Genomic DNA, 20,045 nt, shown 5'->3' on the forward strand with positions numbered 1-20,045 from the left:
ACCTTTTATTCTTTTGTTTGTGTTCATCACTTGTAGGTTTACTGAACAGTAGGGGGCATTATGAACAAACACATACTGTGTCCAGAAGAGACGTTTAGGCTAAGATATATCGTAAAGGTCTAAATTTAGTTTAATACATATTGAGCTAAAGCTAAAACAGGACACAGTTGATAAATAGTCATGAATAATTGTATTATCTGACATTATCTGTTCAAACAATTATACATGAGCAGTGAATATATTTTTTCTGTACTCTCTGTTTTTTTATTATTATTGTTATTATTATTATTATTATTATTATTATTATTATTATTATTATTATTATTATTATAAGAATACAGAAGCGCAACAGTGCAATGTGGAAAACTCAAGAGTTTGGGGGCCTACCATATCTTTGTGCAGCAGGCACCAGTGACGCAAGCGTTGTCGGCCTGTTCGCTGTATTCGGCTCCACCCAAGTAGGCTGAAAACAACTTTGCAGTCAGCGCAGGTTGAGCATGGCGTCTGTGTCTCACTCATGAAAGTTTCGTAAACTTGCTCTGTCGATCCGAAGAAGTATGTAACTGAACTTTTGACTGTTCTACGTGTACCCGGTATTCAACAGTGGGCTTCGTCGACACCGAAGACATGGAAAAATACTCCGGCGAGCAAGTTTGAAAGCGTGCTTTGGTTAAATAGCTAGCTAGCTTGGCCGGCTACCTATGCAGCTGGCTAGGTAGTCAAGGTGCTAACCTGTATCACATACGCAAATTCTACGCCTATTTAGTCAAATATAAGTATATATTTTTAGTTAACACTTATTTTTTTTTAGTTGACGTCGTCATAGTTTGATTCGGATAGTTGCCGTTCGCTGTTTGGTTCAGCTGTTTGGACGCAAAACATGGCCCAGTCACCGGTAGCCGTGCAAGTCCCTGGAATGCAGGTAAGGTGGTGAAGGCCTCCGACTTGCTGTTATCAACACCAACTCGACACATATTAAGCATAGCATACAGTGTCTGTGGTATTTGTAATTATCAGCATGATCTGAAACAATTGGAAAAGCGTTGTTTACATGCTGACTTTTTCCGTGTAATGTACTTACTGGGGTGATGATTGCTGTTGGTTTAGTTCACTTTAACGTCAGTTACGATGGGTTTGGCGAGGAAAATGTTAGCAGAAGTTATTATGCGCTTGTAAAAGTCAAGGCAAGTATGCTAACTTTTGTGTACATGGTCCCTGTGTGTTCTACAGCTGTTTTAGAGATCTGGCAAGTCTCTGTGGTCCAAAGCCCTAAGATAGCATGGTTAAGTCTCCGATCTATTTTTACACGTCCTATGGTTCCATTTCAGGATTCATGGGGTGCTCCTTATCATTTCACTGGCTCAAAAATAGACGCAGTCGAGCTATTCCTGGTCCAAACATAGGCACTCAAAGTTTCTGATAGACGTCTGCATTTGTACGTGGGAACAGGCAGAGACCAATTTTTTTGATAGTTGTGGTCAATGTAACTAACTATAAACGCTCGAAGCTATGTTGTCAGTAATGTGGTCGGCTTGTGAAACGCCCTGTGGTATCACAGGGTTGATTTAGCAAACAATCCAGTGTAGTCGGCATGGGAAGTTCCGAATGTGCTGTTGCAGGACAGATCCAGTTCTTTTTCTGACGTCACGGACTAAGGTGCCGTCAGGCTGCTTAGGCTAAATCCTCAAACGAGGGATTCAAAGGAAATGTTTCTGTCGTGTCTGGCAAAAAAATGGATGACATGATTATTCTGAGAGGTTTGCTACTCTACAAAGTGCGCTTGATACAGTTTATAACAGTCCTCATTTGACATGGGAGTTCCTGCCCCTACCCTTGAATCTCGTTTGAGGAAAAGCACGACACGAAAATAACCAAGCCTTATTTTATCAGCTACTTTGAAGTGGTCAAAGCCATATGGAGTTCAAGACTTGAGAACTCCAGATGAACGAGATGTGAGCTGCATTATGCCAAGCCACTTCTTGTTGAGCATGTTCTCAAAAAAGTTTCCCCAGACGTTATATCAACCACAGTCCGGCACATCTCTCTGGCTAATTTTCTACAACCCTTGAGGTCTGAGAGTAATGTTTAGTCTGCTCGTTTCATCTGGTCCAAAGTCTGAGTTTGTGTGACAAGTGCAGTGCCGGCAGGTGCAATGGCTTTGTAGGCTAGCGACTGACCGACTGAGGCACAGCCCACAGGCATCGCTCTCTCTCTCTCTTTCTCTCTCTCTCTCTCTCTTTCTCTCTCTCCCTCTCTCTCTCTCTCTCTCTCTCTCTCTCTGTCTGTCTGTCTCTCTCGCCCTTGGTTTTGCACTCTCTCGCCCCACACAGTCAGGGTGTGGTCATGGAGGAAGTATTCTTTACACTCACTTCCTTTGATAACTAGGCTAACACCTGAGTCTAGCTCGCACCTAGTGTCAGCTGCCACAGCGTAACTGGAAACCCCTCTCTGACGTGTGTGTGTGTTCGAGTGACTGAGTGTTTGATCACCAGTTCTGTGTCAACGTGTTGCCTACTTCAATGCACTAAACCCATATGAGCAGACCATTGCTTCTGTGTTGACATGCTGAAGCAACACAACAGGAAAGAAAGCAAAACAGGCTACAGGCTAGAGGGCTTGTGTCCACTGAAATTACACCGTCTTGAGTCACGTTTATTAACAAATGTGTTGATTGACTGGCCGGCAAGACAAATTCACAAGCTAGATTGCTCCCCCTTCCCCCTTTTTTTTGTTTATCAGAGGAACAAGCTTCTGCATGATCAGTGAAGCAGGATGCAGCTTGTCACTGCCACAGAAAAATGATTCAAGCCTTGCCTTGCTCGGGGGAAGTTTTAACCGACTTTTAGCCATTGCCACTTAACCAGCATTGGCTGGCATTTCACCACAACATCCGTATGCCCTGCTGTGCATTGCTCGTTGGCAACAGAAAAAGGCCTTCAATGTAGCCTCATGAGGTGCCATTATTTACAGTTGATCTGAGGACAGGGTAATTATTTGTGTGGTCAGCGCTGAGGCTTCAGATGGCTAGCGAGCGGCAGTCAAGCTCTGATCCCAGGTCTGCGTTGACAAGACTGTAACCACAGCAGCTGGAGGGAGTGGCAGGCCAGTGAGCTGGTTCCTTGTTGTTGTGGTGATAGCAGGGCACCAGGTGGCTGCCTGGTAACAGCGGGCCTGTGGGGGTTGCCAGGTGTTGGAATGGGAGGAGGGGTGGGGGTTGGGATTGGTAGTCGAACTTCATCCTGGCCTGGCCTAGAATTCCTTACAAATAAAAGGACAGAATGTCTTTGCTTTCTAGTTCTTCAGGCCTACATGTTGACACTGAAGGCTAATTTGAAGCCACACTGTTTGCTGTGTTGTCTGCGTTATACTTAGATTTTGGAAAACCATTTTCCCCCTCTGCATGCCTTCTAGTAAAAGGCCAGGCATTTGATTAGCTGTTTTATGATGAACATTTAGCAACAATGATGGCTTTGTGCAAGGAGGTCTTTTAATAATTAGCAGAGTGTTTAGGAAATTCTCTGCAGCGGCCTTCAGTTATGGTTGGTTACATGTCCTTCACACCTGCTGTAACCTGCCTGCCAAGAGATAAGCATTGAACACACACACTCACACTCTTGCGCAAACACACTGGCCTTCTTTCTCTTTTGCCAACTCAATATCTGCCCATTGCCTACATGTGATACAATCTGTTACGGGGGAATTAGAGGCTATGGTTTTTTATTATCTTAGTATGCCAAAAACCAATTACCTGACAAGTGTATATCTACCATATCTCCTGCACCTGTTAGAAATAGTTGATCTATACCAGTGTCTCCTGCTCTTAGCCTTCCCATAATTCCCCTCTTCCCTTCCACAGAACAGCCGAGTCGACCCCGAGGAGCTGTTCACCAAGCTGGAGCGCATCGGTAAGGGCTCCTTCGGCGAGGTGTTCAAGGGCATCGACCACCGCACCCAGAATGTGGTGGCCATCAAGACCATCGACCTGGAGGAGGCCGAGGACGAGATCGAGGACATCCAGCAGGAGATCACTGTACTCAGTCAGTGCGACAGCCCGCACGTCACCAAGTACTACGGCTCCTACCTGAAGGTACAGTGCTGCGTTCGAGTTGGAAGAAACTCTTGAACTTACGCTTCCTGTTGCTTTTTTGCATTGTTGTAATGCTTGTGTCTGGAGGGAAACCCAAACACATACATACACACACACACACACACACACACACACACACACACACACACACACACACACACACACACACACACACACCCTGTGCACTTACTGCATACTGGCAAAATGCTGATTAGAAAGTTTTGCTATTGACCGAGTTAGATGCACTAGAATGTAAGGTCCAGAAGTCAACCGTGAAGAATATTAAATTAAATATTGTGGCTTGAGTACTAGTCAGTTTTCACTCTAACTGTAGCTCCAGAAGCACCTTTTTTGTGTACAAAACTGAACTTATCATCGACACTTTCTGATACCCAAGAAAGGTATGATGGGAACAGGCTTTTTTTGTGAAAAGACTTAGACTAAACTTTAACAGAGTAATTACTGCAGCTGTGCAGCCAGATGACATATTCAAGGGTAACTAACATCCAGGCTTCCGCGAAAAATAGGATTTGATTAGGTTGAGGCAACAAGTCAGTAGTAAGATGACAATTTTCTTAAAGCTACCCAGAATAGCAGGAAAAAAATTGTTTATTTGTTTATTTCACTGTCTATGGAGAAAAACAAGTTAGTCTGAAAGACGTTGGACCCGGAAAGATATTTATTATCCCATTATTACACCATCACTTAGCTGAATAGATACTGAGATTATATGATGGAATGACCTACATACAAACACTGGCCACCCTATTAGGTACACCTGTTCAACAGCTCATAAATGCAGATATCTAATCAGCCAATGTATTGGCGGGCTATAGTGGAGACTACAATTTGTGCGCCTCACTGATACCTGCTACGACTGATATTAGGATGGTAGGGTCAGAATTTGGTGTAAACAACTTGGAAACATCCTGCCCTGTAACAACGGTTCAGGCTGGTGATGAATGCGGGCGATCTTTCGGTACACTTTGGGCCCCTGCGTATCAATTGAGTATTGTTTGCGTATCACTTGAGTATCACATCCCTTTATAACCACCGTGTGCCCATTTTGTGATGGCTGCTTCCAGCAGCATAGCATGCCTTATCACAAAGCTTGCATCATCTGAAACTGGTTTCTTGAACATGACAATGAGTTCACTTTACTCAAATGGCCTCCACACAGTCACCAAAGATGCGTTCAAATTCTCAAACATAGGCAAACATTTGCAAACTGTTTTCTGTTTGCATTGAGTTTTTGGTGAATGTTTGCGAACACTCGCAAACAGTCTGAGGAGGTACATGTAGTCCTCTGTGAACATACAGTGGAGCTGGATGTTAGCTGGGAGAAGTGTTACAGTTACAATGCAATGTTTACACCAAAGCATTCCGATTTAAATGTCCAGACAAAACATGTTTGCTGCGAACGTTCGCCACTGTTTCCCCAAATTTGAATACACCTCAGATCTCATCCAATAGAGATACCCAATCCTTTGGGGTGTGGTGAAACAAGAGGTTTGTGTCATCATGTATGTACAGCTGACGAGTCTGATTCATGATGCTGTCATGTCAATATACACCTAAATCTGTGAGTAATGTTCCCAGCAACTTGTTGACTATACATGCCATGAAGAATTAAAGTGGTTCTGAAGGCAACAGGGGGTCCAACTCAGCACTAGCAAGCTTTACCTAATGTGGCCTTTGAGTGTATTTTAAGCCCTTTAGAACAGGCTTGACTTGAGGAGAGATTGGGAGGCATTATGCAAATGTTATGTTATGCTTAAAGAGAGACTTAAAGGGACTCTTTAAATCACAAAAATAAGTGTCTACAAGCTAAATCTGAATCTATCAAGAGTCATGCAGAAGATTGTGGTATTTAGTGCAAGACACTGACTAATTTACAAAAGGACAAATAAGCGCACGTGTCATTCCCACCAGCCATTCAGGATGTGCATTATGAAGCAACACACCGCAAAAATTGAAAAAAATATTTTACAGCTTGACATTATTTCGCCGAAAGCCATATACTGTGTATACTGCTGACTATATTGCCGAAAGCCTCCCATTAGAATGTTAGCAAGCTTCTAGCTGTGCCAGTAAGCCTCTGGGTGGCGGTTGCATGGTTTAGAATGTCTTTTGGGTGGCTAGCTCGCTAGTTGTAGACTAAAACTCCATAGCGCTGCTTTATATGGTAGTTCAAAAGATGGCCTGCTGCATCTCCTCCAGTATAATCCAGCCATTGTGAGCAGAGGTGGCTCTTTTGCAGCGTCCCTCTGCTATGTGACTATACCAGTATTTCCAGAAGGGCGCAGGGACGTGACTAAGCCTGGTGAATTCTGCCAGGCCCCTGACAAGTGTGCCGTTCGCACTGGCAGTCAGGTTCAGCCACTTATGTTCTGCCCGTCAAGGCCTTTCCTAGCCCCTGCTACTGTTGCCGCTGCTACCTCCTCCCACCCTACGGTGTGAGGCTCTCATAGGAATGTTTGATTTGAGGACCGAGTGTCCTTGTCCACCGCACGATTCCCACAATCCTCCTGACCCCACGATTAAAAGCAGAGCTTTTTAAAAGCAGATATCTTATGTTCATCTTTCTCACGTTGCCCCCGTCACATATTTGGTTTATCTGTTCACATCACAGAATTTGTCAAAGGCAAAGCCAGTATAGAACAGTCTCTTTGCACTTGTTTATTTAAATGGATCATGTTCAGCTTTCTGAAGAGTAACCCTCCGTTCATCCACCTTCACAGGGTAGCAAGCTATGGATTATCATGGAGTATCTGGGTGGTGGATCAGCGCTAGACCTGGTAAGAGTGTGTGTGTGTGTGTGTGTGTGTGTGTGTGTGTGTGTGTGTGTGTGTGTGTGTGTGTGTAAGAGAGAGTGTGCGCTCTGCTCATTAATTTTTCATTTATCAGTCTATCTGTGGCAGTCTTAACATTTAGGCCTAAAGAGATAATTAGGCTAATAGAACTGCTTAGATATCGCCTCATACATTACCCCAGCCCAGGTCTCTGGTGATCAGCTCAATTGGAGAATTGGAGAGTTTTAAGGGTGACAAATTAAGCCATTAGTTGTTTGAGGAATGGTTGTAAGAGCCCAGTTTTCAACAAAATTCTCAGCCATTTAAATATAACAATAGAGGTCAAATGCAATATCCAGACTACTACACCAATTTCAAAACTAGATTTGTGAGATGAAGGAAGACTTCCTCAGACATAAGCTCAGCTGTTTGACATGTTGTCTGTCAGGTATTTAATGAACTGTTGGCATCTGACAGGAAAGAATATGCGACCACTGAAACACACACTGAAATAAACTTTTTTTTATGAACAGTAAAACCACAACTGACATGTTTTCACTTCATGTGGACAGAAAATGTGTAATTCTGCAGTGTTTGAGTATGAGGATGTTTGCTCCATAATCTGTTACAGGTTAACTGGGGTTAGCTAACAGGTTAACTAACAGGAAAGGCAAAGTAAAAGTAAAACCACTACTGTCTGCGATGTGCTATATCCAGAGGTTATATGGAAGGCATGAAGATCATACATGATACTGTTGTGGTTTCCTGTTGCACCATAGTGCTTTCACTACAGCTGTTGTGTTGCTGCAAATGTTTTTTTTAGCGGGGAGACAAGCACATAAGGATATAAGTCTCTCCTCTTCAGGAACTTCTCTTCCCATGGTAAATGCTGTGTGTGTGTGTGTTTGCAGCTGCGACCAGGTCCTATGGATGAGTACCAAATAGCCACCATGTTAAAGGAAGTTCTCAAAGGCTTGGACTACCTACACTCAGAGAAGAAGATCCATAGAGACATCAAAGGTGCGTGTGTGTGTGCCTGTTTGTGTGCGCACGCACGTGTATGTGTGTGTGGGCGTGTGTGGGCGCTTGATACTGTAATAGTCTGCATTTGTAAGTCTGAGTATCTTATTTGATGCAAGTTGGGGCAGCCTTGCGTTTTTGAGCTGTCAAGTGGCGGTGGGTGTGGCAGACACTCGTGCTTCACCAAATTGTGGTTGTTTTTCACGATTCCCGCCGTACACATTTTGTCCTCCCCTTTTCAGCTGCAAACTGCAGGGCCACCCAAATTTGAGTGCTGGTATGTTCATGGTGCCTCAGAGTGTATGAGATTTGTCTCTCACTGGGACTGTATGAATAATCCGAATGGTGTAGGCCAGCGCATGTTTGTGTCTGTCATCATTACAGTAGTTTCGTCTAATAACTAAGGATCCCCACCCATGACACCACCCTACTAGATAAAAGCACAATGAGTGCATATGACTCAGTCATAAGTGACGGAGGTGCAGTCCAGGCAGTCGGCCTGTCCCGACGTGTGAAATGACTTGTTACATTGAGCTATCATTTTGTATCATTTTATCCCAAGGATCTGTCCCTTTTCCTTTTGCCACCATATGTAATCAATCATAGGCAATAGCCTGCATTCATATATTTTTTTCAAACAAAGCCCAAACAAATTAAAATCGAGCTATTTAGTTGAAATTTAGACTGGGGGCAGTTTGACAGCCTACTCGATCTGTCGTTCCTGTTGGCTTCCTGTTACTGAATGACTGAATGTATGCTCCCGGTGTTTTTGTTAGACTAGGCTACTGGCTGTGTAAACAGCCTGACATTATGCCTCATTACTTGTGCACAACGTATGTTTAAGTAATACACATACTTGGGGTATTTTTGGCAAAATGCAGCAGTTTACCCTAAGCTGTCTAATAGCGTAGGCTGTGTTGTTACAGTAAGCTGTTTGGTTGTTTAAAAGCTTCTTTCCCCTAGCGCCTTAATGAGTGCAATAACATTGGCGTGACATTCTTTTAGCATTGTTATTCGCCTGACTTGTTTTTTTTGTGCAATAGAATTAACTCGGTTGCTCACTTTTAAACTTTTTTTTTTTTTTCTGGATGGCCATGGATGTTACGGACTGATTGTTTTCTGATTAATTTGACTCGTTTGCATATCATGGGAATAATTCTGCCATGCACACAGAGTCCCACTCACAGCATCAGTAGTTGTAATCAGTAACAGTAATTTGCTAGGCTGGGTGAACCCTGCCTGACCTGCCTCGCTCGGCAGCTCAGGCTGGAAACCTGCACATCTGTCTCCCCTGCTTCCTGTCCACAACCTTTGGGTCCAGTCACAAACTAGCTTATCCAAAAGACACACCGGATCGTTGGTCTGATTGGTTGAAGGACTATCTAAGCGTACAGTCATTTGAATGATGCCCATTGATCACGCCTCTTGTGTAGTAGAAATAAAGCACAGACTCCCCATACTAATGCTCCATCTTAAAAGATTGACCTTAGTATGGTGATAGCCAGACCAGTCATTTCCAGTATCTAGGATGTTTTGGCTGCCACTGCCACCAGAGAGGCCCATGTTTGGGTAGGTTTTCTTGTTTACCATGGCTGCAGTGTAAATTAAGATCTGCGTGTGCGTGATTTTGTTCCAGCGGCCAATGTCCTGCTGTCCGAGTCTGGCGAGGTGAAGCTGGCGGATTTCGGGGTGGCAGGGCAGCTGACAGACACTCAGATCAAGCGGGAGACGTTTGTGGGCACCCCGTTTTGGATGGCCCCTGAGGTCATCCAGCAGTCTGCCTATGACTCAAAGGTAAGTGCCTTCATTCACAGGACTCGAACCTGGGTCCCCATGGGCACTTGGACCCGTTTATGGCACGAGCGCTGTAGCCTGTTGTGCTACAGTGCCCCCCCAAGTGTGTCATTTTCAATCTAACTGGGGCATTGAACAAGGAGTGATGGGTTCACCTGAGGTCAGGTGTTCGTATGACTGTCTGCTACTGAGACATTATCAGGGATTAGATTATTGTCAATTGTTTTGGTTTGGCATTTGGTCGTTGCAAACCTGGCAAACCAGTAGCTTAATACTTTAAAAGAAAGAAACCCTTTCTGGGTTCTCCCCGATCTTAAGGTGAAGCCTGCTGACAGACTGTGGCAAATTCCAAGGGTGGCTAGTGACACGGCCAAGCTTTGCTCCTGGAATACCGTGCTATCCTTAAGCTATGCCAAGCAGATTCCTGTGAAATTGTGTTTAATGCAAACATGACACAGCAGACTCCGTGTAATGTGACTAAATATGCAGGTAGCGTGTAGCGTATGTATGCGGGCTATGCAGGGTGGTAGTCAGTGGCCCTTACTTGTTTTCTTCAGCTAGATGCCTTGTTTGACCGACAACCTTGCAAATACTGTGTCAAAGTTTTGTCAAGTGTGATGTCCCGTATTCATCATAGTCGTTACTGGTCATCTGACCGTTCCGGGATACTTGCTTCTAGTTTATATTATTCTGCTCACATTCTAGATAGGATCTTTCAGCTATTAGAATTGTCGCTGACTGCAATATGAATAGCAGACTGCTATTATTTGTTGGTATGTTTTTTGTTCTGTTCTATGTTGTGTTGTGTCATGTTAATCCTACCTTACACTGACGAGATTTGGGAAGATTCTTGAAAGATTGTAGTCTTTTCAGTGAAGCTTGAATGAGGGCCATTAGTTAAAAGACTACAATCTTTCAAAAATCTTTCCCAAATCTTATCAGTGTAAGGTAGGCTTTAGGTGAATGCACTGTTTTTGGAGTGTAACCTCCCCCCCTTCTCCTTCCAGGCTGATATCTGGTCCCTGGGCATCACAGCCATCGAGCTGGCCAAGGGCGAGCCCCCCAACTCGGACATGCACCCCATGCGGGTCCTCTTCCACATTCCCAAGAACACCCCACCCACCCTCAACGGCGAGTTCTCCAAGACCTTCAAGGAGTTTGTGGACTTGTGTTTGAACAAAGATCCTGCATTTGTGAGTGAACAGCTATGTGGATTTCATCATTGGTGTCGACGATTAGCCCCAAATCCTATAGTAATGTTTCTTGTTGCGCGCTGATGCCTTGTGATGGATGCAAATCACAAGACCCCTTGGCTGAGCTCAAAGGCTTTTCTGAGCTTTTGCTGTTGACGTAAACAGTGACGTGGCTCTAGAGGGGTGCATCGGAGAAACATTCAAATTGAAAAATATTGTCCGTATGTGTGTCACAGTACATTGGCCACCTCCAGTCATTCTCACTCCTGAAGTGCCTCTTTCTCTTTCTCTCACGCTCTCTGTCACTCTCTCACTCTCTCATTCTCTCTCATGCTCTCTCTCACTCTCTCATTCTCTCTCACTCTCTCATTCTCTCTCACTCTCTCATTCTCTCTCTCTCTCTCTCTCTCTCTCTCTCTCTCTCTCTCTCTCTCTCTCTCTCTCTCTCTCTCCTGCAGAGACCCACTGCCAAGGAGCTCCTGAAGCACAAGTTCGTCGTGAAGAACGCCAAGAAGACGTCCTACCTCACGGAGCTGATCGACCGGCTGAAGCGCTGGAAGAATGACGGACACAGCGACGGAGACTCCAGCTCGGATTCTGACTCGTGAGTGCTTACATCACAGGGCCCAACACACGCGAGATGGGAGCTCAGGGTTTGAGCCGGTGGTTAGCACCTGCCTGTGGGCTTCTAGCAAAGGCCATCTTATGGATCCAGACGCACAGAAATATTTTAATGTCTTTGTATCATATCCCATACTGCACATTCTTCTGTGACGTTTCTGTATACATGCAGAATATTTGTGTGAGGTGTGTGTGTGTGAGGTGTGTGTGTGTGCGTGGTGTGTGTGCGTGGTGTGTGTGCGTGGTGTGTGTGCGTGGTGTGTGTGTGTGTATTTATTTATTCATTTATTTGAATATAGTCAGTGATAACGGAGCATCTGAAATATCAGGAGTCTTGAACTTTCGAGAGTCTCTAGGGTGGGTTTAGAAAGCGTGTTGATACAGTAACAAGTATTACTACAATGGACCATTACTACGATGGCCCTGACGTTACTACCAAGTGATTTATGGGGCACGTACTGTACACACTGTGTTTACAACCAACCGTCAAGCTTCACACTGCACTCACCTCATGGCCTCTGTCCATGTTACCAGGGAGTCCAGCAACAAGGAGAACGACTCCTCCCAGCCAGAGTGGTCATTCACCACCGTTCGCAAGAAGAAGCCGGACAAGAAAGTGACCAACGGGACCGTGAGCCGAGTTTTAGCTGAGGTAAAACAACAGTAGCCCAACCTAACAGAGCAATGACGAACACTGGTTAGTTACATCAAGTACTTGTGTTTAAGTAGTATTTAAGTGTAACGATTCGTGTGTGTGTGTGTGTGTGTGTGTGTGCCTCTGCACCTGTGTGCTACAGCTGAAGCTCCAGCACAGGCCTGGCGTGCTGGAGGAGCTGGAGAAGAGCCTGCAGGCAGCGGAGGACATGTGCCCAGGACTCACGGACAAGATGGTCAACCACATCCTGGAGAGGGTGAAGAGGTGAGGCACCGGGCACTCTGGGCCACTCTTGGGCCCACACTGTGATGCTCTATCATGTGGAGCATACTGTAGGTGGAAGGGTCATTCTAGATTTGGGGGGGAAACGGTGTTATGGTTATGGTTATGGTTATGCTACTTAGCAGGCGCCTTTGTCCAAAACAAACGCCTTATATGGGGGGGGGACCCAGATATCACTCTTGATGTCTCTAGTACAGGTAGCTCGCTTATACAGCAAATATCTTGATCTGTCTTTCTCTCTGTCTTACCCTGTAGGTTCTCTGTGAGTTAATGCAATGTGTAGATGTTTTTTCTACACAGATACTCATACACACACACACACACACACATACACACACATATATAAACATACAGACACACACACACACACGCACATTCACACATTGATCACACACAGGCCACATGGAGAACACACTCACTCACAAACACTCACTCTCCACACGTGCACGTGCTGCACCCACGGTGAAGAGGCCGGAAGAGGATGCTACAGTGTCTCCCTCCCGATCCTGCGCCCCGTCATATCGAAACCCCGTCTTCCCTCCGAGCCACCATAGGAAAGGACACGGCTCACCACCATACTACCAAAAGGAATTCAGTTGACCTCTCCCAAAGATATGCTTTTTTTTTGGACATGTATTTATCTTTTTGTTTTCAATTCTCTCTTTTTTTCCTCTTTTTTTTTTTTTTAAAAAGTCAGGCCTCACTTGTTGACCAAGATACTGGGAGTTAAGAGTGAGCTCTTAAGACCGTTTTAATTACGTAAAAATAGGGTTTAACAAGAATAGGGAATTATGTTCCAAGATGTCAGCATGTATAATGCTCTAATTACTCTAACTTTTTATATTGTAGTGTTACAATAATATATTTTTTTCCCTGTAAATCATATGGAAGACATATCCTGTTTTTATAGTTTAACTGAGCTCTTTGGGATGCTTTTCAGTACAATACACATAACAGGAAAGGGTTTGCATAGCATAAGGAGCATCCAGTAGTTTTTTTGTTGTTGTTTTGTTTTCATTCGTTTTTCACAAATAGCTTATCTTTCTTTTTTCTTTGGCCCTAATATATATATTTAGGGCCACAGGTGTATATGTAAATTGAGAGAGATTAGTTATTGTCTGTTTGACTGTAGCCCCCCCCACCCCCCTTTACACACTGTTACTTGTAGCATTACACAACTGCTGTATGGGAGACATGCATATCGTCAGACAATATGGATGACATACCTCACAGACACACACACAAACAACACACACAACACACACAAAGGCAAACAATCCAATACTGAGAGGGGGCAAAATAATCGGTGAATTCTCATCAGATGTATGTCTTGTATTTCGTTTGTTTCTTTGATTTTCAGTTTTCCTTTGTATTGTCACCAGATCATTGATAATAGCTATGTCTTAATAGAAGGGTGAAATTTTGCTGTGCAAAAGGTGTTTAGGGTAATCCATGTCTGAATCAAAAATTAGAAAATGCATAAATCTTAGTCATTCAGAAGGCCTTGATGCCTGAATCTATCATGTTATAGAGCACGCTTTTCATTTAATGCCGTGGGTAAATAGAAATGTAGAACATAATCATAGGTTTGGTTACTGGTCAATCCAAAACTAATTACAGGACATTGAGCATGAAGTTGCAGGTGACAACTTATTCAAGAATATTTATGTTTAGTATTTAATAGCTAAGGTAGTCTCACATGTATTCGCAGTAAACAAACCAGACAGACAGACCTTTGCAGACTGAAGCACATCAGCTGTGGGAGACGAGTGTAAATGTTTGTTTAATTTTCTTTCTATCTTTTTTTTTCTTTCCATTGTTTGTAATTGTGCAGAAGTGCATTGATGGAACTCTATGATGACTATATTGCCTCCTCCCCTCATGTCATTGTCCCCCCACCCCTTTCTCTCTCTCTCTCTCTCTCTCTCTCTCTCTCTATCTCTCTTTCTTTAGTTTCTCTTCTCTCCGGGAGTCATGGGAGATATACTGTACTTCTGAAGGAAATATGCACTGCGTACACTTTTTTGCGGGTGGGGTTATTTTATACTTAAAAAAAAAAAAATCAGATTCCAGACATTCCCCCGCTCTTCGAGTAGATCTCGGGGGGATTGTCCTTCGTCTGGCCAGTTGTGCGACGTTGTACAAGACACTGCAGTTAAGGAACCAAAAGGAGATTGGACACGCTTAAGCAGAAGTGCATATATAGCTCTAGTTTGGGGTATATAGTAAGTTTGGTACACAGGTTGTGTAGTTGTGTAGTTCTAGTTTGGATGTGTTGGGGCAATGTTTTTATTTTTTGTTTTATAATTTTTTTTTTTTTTCTTTTTTAACATCAGAATCACATTGAAGTCTTTCGAGAAGGGACTGTTCCGCCAAGCTCAAAAACTAAAGGGTGCCATCTTTGTTTGGGTGGTGATGGTGATGAGGAACTTGTTGGCAAGGAGAAAAGAAATGCCAACGTTAACGACCCATAGTGCCTAAATATTTATCGTTCCACTCGATATATTTGTAATGGTCATTGTATCTTCAAAATGCTTTAACAGGCATCCGTAACGTTGCCAGAGCGGCTGGAGGTTTGAGCAATCCGATGTTTGGTATAATATTTTTATATTTCTTTAGTACAACTCATTGATGCTGAAGTTTTGTACATTTTCTTTATCAGAGCTTTTATATAGTAAATATTAAATGAAATTGCTGCACAAGGATCTGGCAAAGCTGTATCAATAGGCTTTTTTTGTTTGGTTGTTTTTGCTTCAACTGTTACAAAGAGCTTTTTAGTTTGGTTTGAGAATAAAAATGTAAATTATGAAGTTGTCACACTTACCTCTCTTGTACTCTGCAGGTCTCCCATGTCCCATGTTTTTTGCATCATTACACACTTAAAAAGCATTCCTATGGCTAGTCCACTGAATCATTGATTTGAGCTTAGGCCACAAGTAAATGTTCAGTGCAAAAATTATAGTTTGCATATGATTTTGTGCATAAATGATCACTGATGAAGAGGTTCTCTGAATCTGGTTTCTACAGTTACATTATCTTTCTGGCCCCTGATGAAATCTCTTCTCAAAGGAACAATTTACATTTTTATTTTATTATATAAAGATAATTTAATCATAACTGTTATAAAACAATGATATCTGGTGAAAGGGTTCTGTTCTGAATAACCTTTTTAAATTATTGATAGCCAAGATAAAGAGATCATCTTCTTTTACTGTATAATTTAATCAGAGTTTTTGTACACTGCACCAAAAATCTTTAAATTAGTCTTTTTGAAACTAATCTTTTACATCCATTTGCACGAACACTTAGCCTGGGTGTTATTCCTGCTGGATAACCCGCAGAAGCCTTGACTTCAATCAGACAATCTTATTTCCAACAAGTTCATATTCCTTCAGACAAACTACACACTTACCAATTTATACATGGACAATAAATGAACAAATACAATATTTACTGAGGTTTCTGAATAGTAAAGTCAAGATAATCCAGTGCACTCTCTTTGATGAAACTCATTTTCACCCATCCCTCACCAGCAGGCTCACTACAAATGCAAATAACAACACTTAACATCTCCCTGTTCTCAGAAAAGAGCACCTAACAGATCTCAGTCCAGGAAGAGCAGCCATGACCTGGCCAGAGAGTCGGCTGAGGTGACCCGTATCCAGTCAAACAAAACCAGTGTCTTAGGAAATTCATAATTTTTTTTAAAAAAAAACCTCATCTTCATGCTGATCTACGTCAAGCTTTCTGCTTGGCTCCTGCTCCCGCCCCCTCTGCCTCCCTCAGCCTGGCCGAGTCCTCCTCCTCCTCGTCCAGCTGCAGGCTCCCCGAGGAGATGCGCATGCGTGCCAACGGCCCCGCCGGGCCCAGAGCCGCCAGCGCCGGGCAGTAGAACGGGCACATCACCTCCGAGTCCGAGTCGCTGAGGCTCAGCTCAGCGTGGCTGCCGCCGCCGCCGCCGCCGCCTCTACCCGCCGTGGCCACCAAGCACACGGAGGCGGGGCGGCGCTCAGGGCCGGGGGTCGAGCGCAGGGGCAGGTGTGTGGGCCGCACGGGGGCCTGGCGGCGGGACAGGTGCGGGTAGTGGCCCAGGGGCCGGAACTCGGCGGCGGGCGCGGGCTGGCGCAGGAGCTTCATGTCGGACTGGCTCCAGGAGCGGCGCGGCAGGCCCGACTGGTAGCTGGAGTCGTCGCTGAAGTGGCCCAGCTCCTCGTGCGTGAACTCCAGACGTCCTCCACCACCACCACCACCACCACCGCGTCCTCCTCCGCTGCTGCTGCCGCCGCCACCGGCGCGGCTACGCCCAACGCCGGGACCGCCGCCGTAACCGGTCACCGCAAACAGCCCCGACGGCAAGCCCAAAGCCGGGGCGAACCCCGCGGCAGCCGCCCCCGTGCAGCGCTGCCGCCTGGCGGGGGAGAGAGTGCCGGCGGTGGAGAAGCTGGAGGAGCGGAGGACGACGTCGTCGGTGGCGGCGAACAGGGAGTGCGCGGGCGCCGGCGGGTGGAGGTGGTGGTGATGGTGGTGGTGGTGGTGGACGTGGTGGCAGCAGCGAGCGGGGGGCAGGGGCAGCACGCAGGGCACCGGCTCCAGACAGAAGGCCGCCTGGGCGGGCAGGGGCAGGACGGGCAGCATCGGGGGCAGCCCCAGGCAGGCGTGGGGGTGGCTGTGGGGGTTGGGGTAGAGCAGCACCAGCTGCTGCGTGTTGCCCAGTAGACGGCCCCGTTGAGGGGCTCCAGCGTCCGGGCCCCAGCCTCGGTGGTGAGGGTGGTGGTGGCTCAGGCACTCCTGGCCCTGCCAGCGCAGCGGGAACGTACCCATGCCAGGGAGCATGCCCATGCCGGGCAGCAGGGTGGCGGACGCCGACGCGGCTGCAGACGTGCTCTCAACGCCGGAGAAGGAGGACGAGCGGGACTGGGCGAAGAGGGAGGGGTCGGCCGTGCGGGTCGTCGGGGGGCGGTCCAGGTCGGCGGAGAGCAGCACCTCGGTGGCGGACTGGCTGCGCATGGCGCTCTGGGTGCAGCCCGCGTGGGGGAAGCCACAGGACTGCTCGTACACCTGCAGGACACAGGTACAGGTACAGGTGCACTCAATCACACACATGGCAACTCTGCCAGGAGAACAGAGACTGCACAGCTCGGGCATCACACTGAGGAATGGTCTAGTTAGAATGGTTTAAGTGGAACACATCTGGAATCATATACTATGGCATCAAAGTGATGTGAAAATCATGAAATATTTTTTTTTTAATAATTCAAATCCCCTCATCGTGCTGAAAAACAAATGACCATAATCTGTCTGTATAAAGCAAAAAAGATTATTATAAAAGATTATACTAAAATATTATTTATGCAGCTCATAATGTAACCACTATTATGCTATAACATGCACTGCAGTGACTCCAAACACATGTATCTTGGGAACCTACTGTATAATGACATTCACAGTCTACCCACATCACTCTGTTGCCTAATGCATTACAAAGACTTCAAAGAGGAAGTTGACTCTGGGAAGCGTTACCCAACGCCGCTTTTAAGCCACCATTTCACGAGCGTGCACGGGCAAATGGACCTGGTGATGCAGCCATGTGGAGACCACAAGCACATATGACAGCGCGTGTGTGTCAGTGTTAAGTGACTTTGCCGTTTAGTCATATTCCATTTAAAACCGCTAGAGAACCGGGTTCCTGTTTTAACAGGCTTGCTGCTTGACAGGCCGCAGAGGGGTTTATGGGAGGGAGTGATCATTAAAAGCACAAGCTCGGTCTAATCTGCTCGCCGAGCGTGGGCCGAGCGATAGCGGCGCCTCGTAACGCCACACTAAAGTCTTTAACGAGAGGAGACTCTGTTAGCCGAGTGGAAACAGTGCCGTCGAGAAGTGTCTCTCTGTGTGTATGTGTGTGTTTGTGTTTGTGTTTGTGTTTGTTTGTGTGTGCCTGCATGTGTGTTTGTGTGTGTGTGTGTGTGTGGAGAGAGGGGGAGGGCGGTGTACATGGTAAATGTTTGTGTTGGTGTCGAAAGCTTGTGACAATAAATAACCCCGTTGGCAGCGGAGTGCGACGTGCGAAGGCCAATTAGGAGAATGGAGGTGATGCAGAGAGTGATGGACCGGGCCGGCCTGGGCTGGGCAAGAGAGAGAGAGAGAGGCACACAGAGGAGGAACAGCGGACTGAAGGAAAGAGAGAGAGAGAGAGGAAGAGAGAGAGAGAGAGAGAGAGAGAGGCTGTTTCCCAGATTGAATTTGCCGTGTCGCATTGGTAGAGGGAGCATCAAATCGAGTTTCTGGCCCCCGGCCAAAGGTGTGGTCGGTCGTGTAGTCATATTGTGGATTAGTTCCTGGAAAAATCCGGGGAAGGATGGCACCAGCTGTTTGAAAATATGGCCAGCCTTTGCAAAAAGCCCCCTCGCTTTTGTTTACCTGACATTCTGCAGATGGACGAAATTTCATTAAAAATCATATGGCTGTGAAATTACTGGTAAAGCCCTTTTTACAATTTTTTTCCCCCATTTCTCAGCCCGGGGTCTGTTTATTTCTATACCAGGAAGTACTGTACAGTATATCATCACACTGATATCCCAAACTGAGGTTGGAGAGGATACCTGTTTGGAGACGTCTGTGAGGAGATCAGGAGAGGACCTGCATTGCCGGGTGTCGTAGTGCACCTTACAGTACTTCCTGTATGGAGAAAACACACTCAGCTCAGGAAGCGCAGAGCACAGTCCATTCAATATTTAAAAATAGGTTTAAAAATCACTGTTTGATTCCACCATCCCACAGACACACACACACACACACACACACACACACACACACACACACACACACACACACACACACTCACACACACCTCTCGAAAGGAAGGTTTTTCCTCTCTCCCTTCTTCACAGAGTCCAGCAGCTGTCTCTGGGTCCGACCACTGAGGAGCAACAACAGGGCTTGAGATTGGACACAACTCACATCAGAGCTGACCGATAACCAGAGGACACTACAGGTTACTGCACAAGTGCTTAGATAGATAGATAGATAGATACTTTATTGATTCATTGAGCTTAGCGCTCAATGTAGCAATACATTTTTAACATTAATTTATCTCTCTATAGCATGAGTGTGAAACCATTAGGGTATAATATAACTATAATAATATAATTGTGTTAGTGTTCTCATTTCTCGCTGTCTTGTTTTTCACCAAAGTGTCCTTGTTATGGAATGTATTAGGCGTCAGAAGCTGGCATGATGATTTGACATCTGTGGTATGTTTTTATGTTTTCTCAGAAGTGTCTGCCTCCCCCAAAGAGATTAGGTAGCAGGGGCCAGAACAGGTCCCTGGACCATCTTGGACCATCTCCTTGGTCATTAACTGGGATTGGGTCAGGCATAGAAACATGCTACAGATGTCGGTTGCGTTAGGATACGACCTTGCGCGATCAAAACAACATCACTCTAAAATATTGTTTCATTACATTAGTCGAGCACTTCCAACGCATTTGCTAACTGACTGCCCTAAAACTGACACCACAATCAAGCTCCCTGGCTATGTAGGTTTGAAATACCTCAATATTACAGACAGTTATCATGTTTTTAAGAGAACCATAAACTGGTTC

General features: G+C 45.4%; 2 protein-coding genes across 2 annotated transcripts in view; one reads left to right on the top strand and one right to left on the bottom strand.

Annotated features, from left to right (window-relative positions):
• The first annotated feature begins 476 nt into the window (after positions 1 to 476).
• Positions 477 to 15,254, top strand: stk26 (serine/threonine protein kinase 26). The gene is made up of 10 exons (XM_062536954.1): positions 477 to 922; positions 3,857 to 4,087; positions 6,829 to 6,885; positions 7,791 to 7,899; positions 9,536 to 9,693; positions 10,701 to 10,886; positions 11,345 to 11,490; positions 12,042 to 12,159; positions 12,305 to 12,426; positions 12,700 to 15,254. The coding sequence occupies exons 1-10, from the start codon at positions 881 to 883 to the stop codon at positions 12,713 to 12,715; spliced, it is 1,185 nt and encodes a 394-aa protein (XP_062392938.1). The 5' UTR covers positions 477 to 880; the 3' UTR covers positions 12,716 to 15,254.
• A 928-nt stretch (positions 15,255 to 16,182) lies between these two features.
• LOC134080827 (FERM domain-containing protein 7-like) overlaps positions 16,183 to 20,045 on the bottom strand; it is a 43,454-nt gene continuing 39,591 nt past the window's right edge. Inside the window, exons 13-16 of the mRNA XM_062537438.1 lie at positions 19,292 to 19,360; positions 19,044 to 19,119; positions 16,734 to 17,502; positions 16,183 to 16,676 (exon numbers count right to left, since the gene is read on the bottom strand). Coding sequence (XP_062393422.1) covers positions 16,183 to 16,676; positions 16,734 to 17,502; positions 19,044 to 19,119; positions 19,292 to 19,360 — 1,408 coding nt within the window. The remainder of the gene's footprint in view (positions 16,677 to 16,733; positions 17,503 to 19,043; positions 19,120 to 19,291; positions 19,361 to 20,045) is intronic.

This window comes from Sardina pilchardus, chromosome 5 (genome assembly GCF_963854185.1).
Source record: "Sardina pilchardus chromosome 5, fSarPil1.1, whole genome shotgun sequence".
NCBI classification, from domain to species: Eukaryota; Metazoa; Chordata; class Actinopteri; order Clupeiformes; family Clupeidae; genus Sardina; species Sardina pilchardus.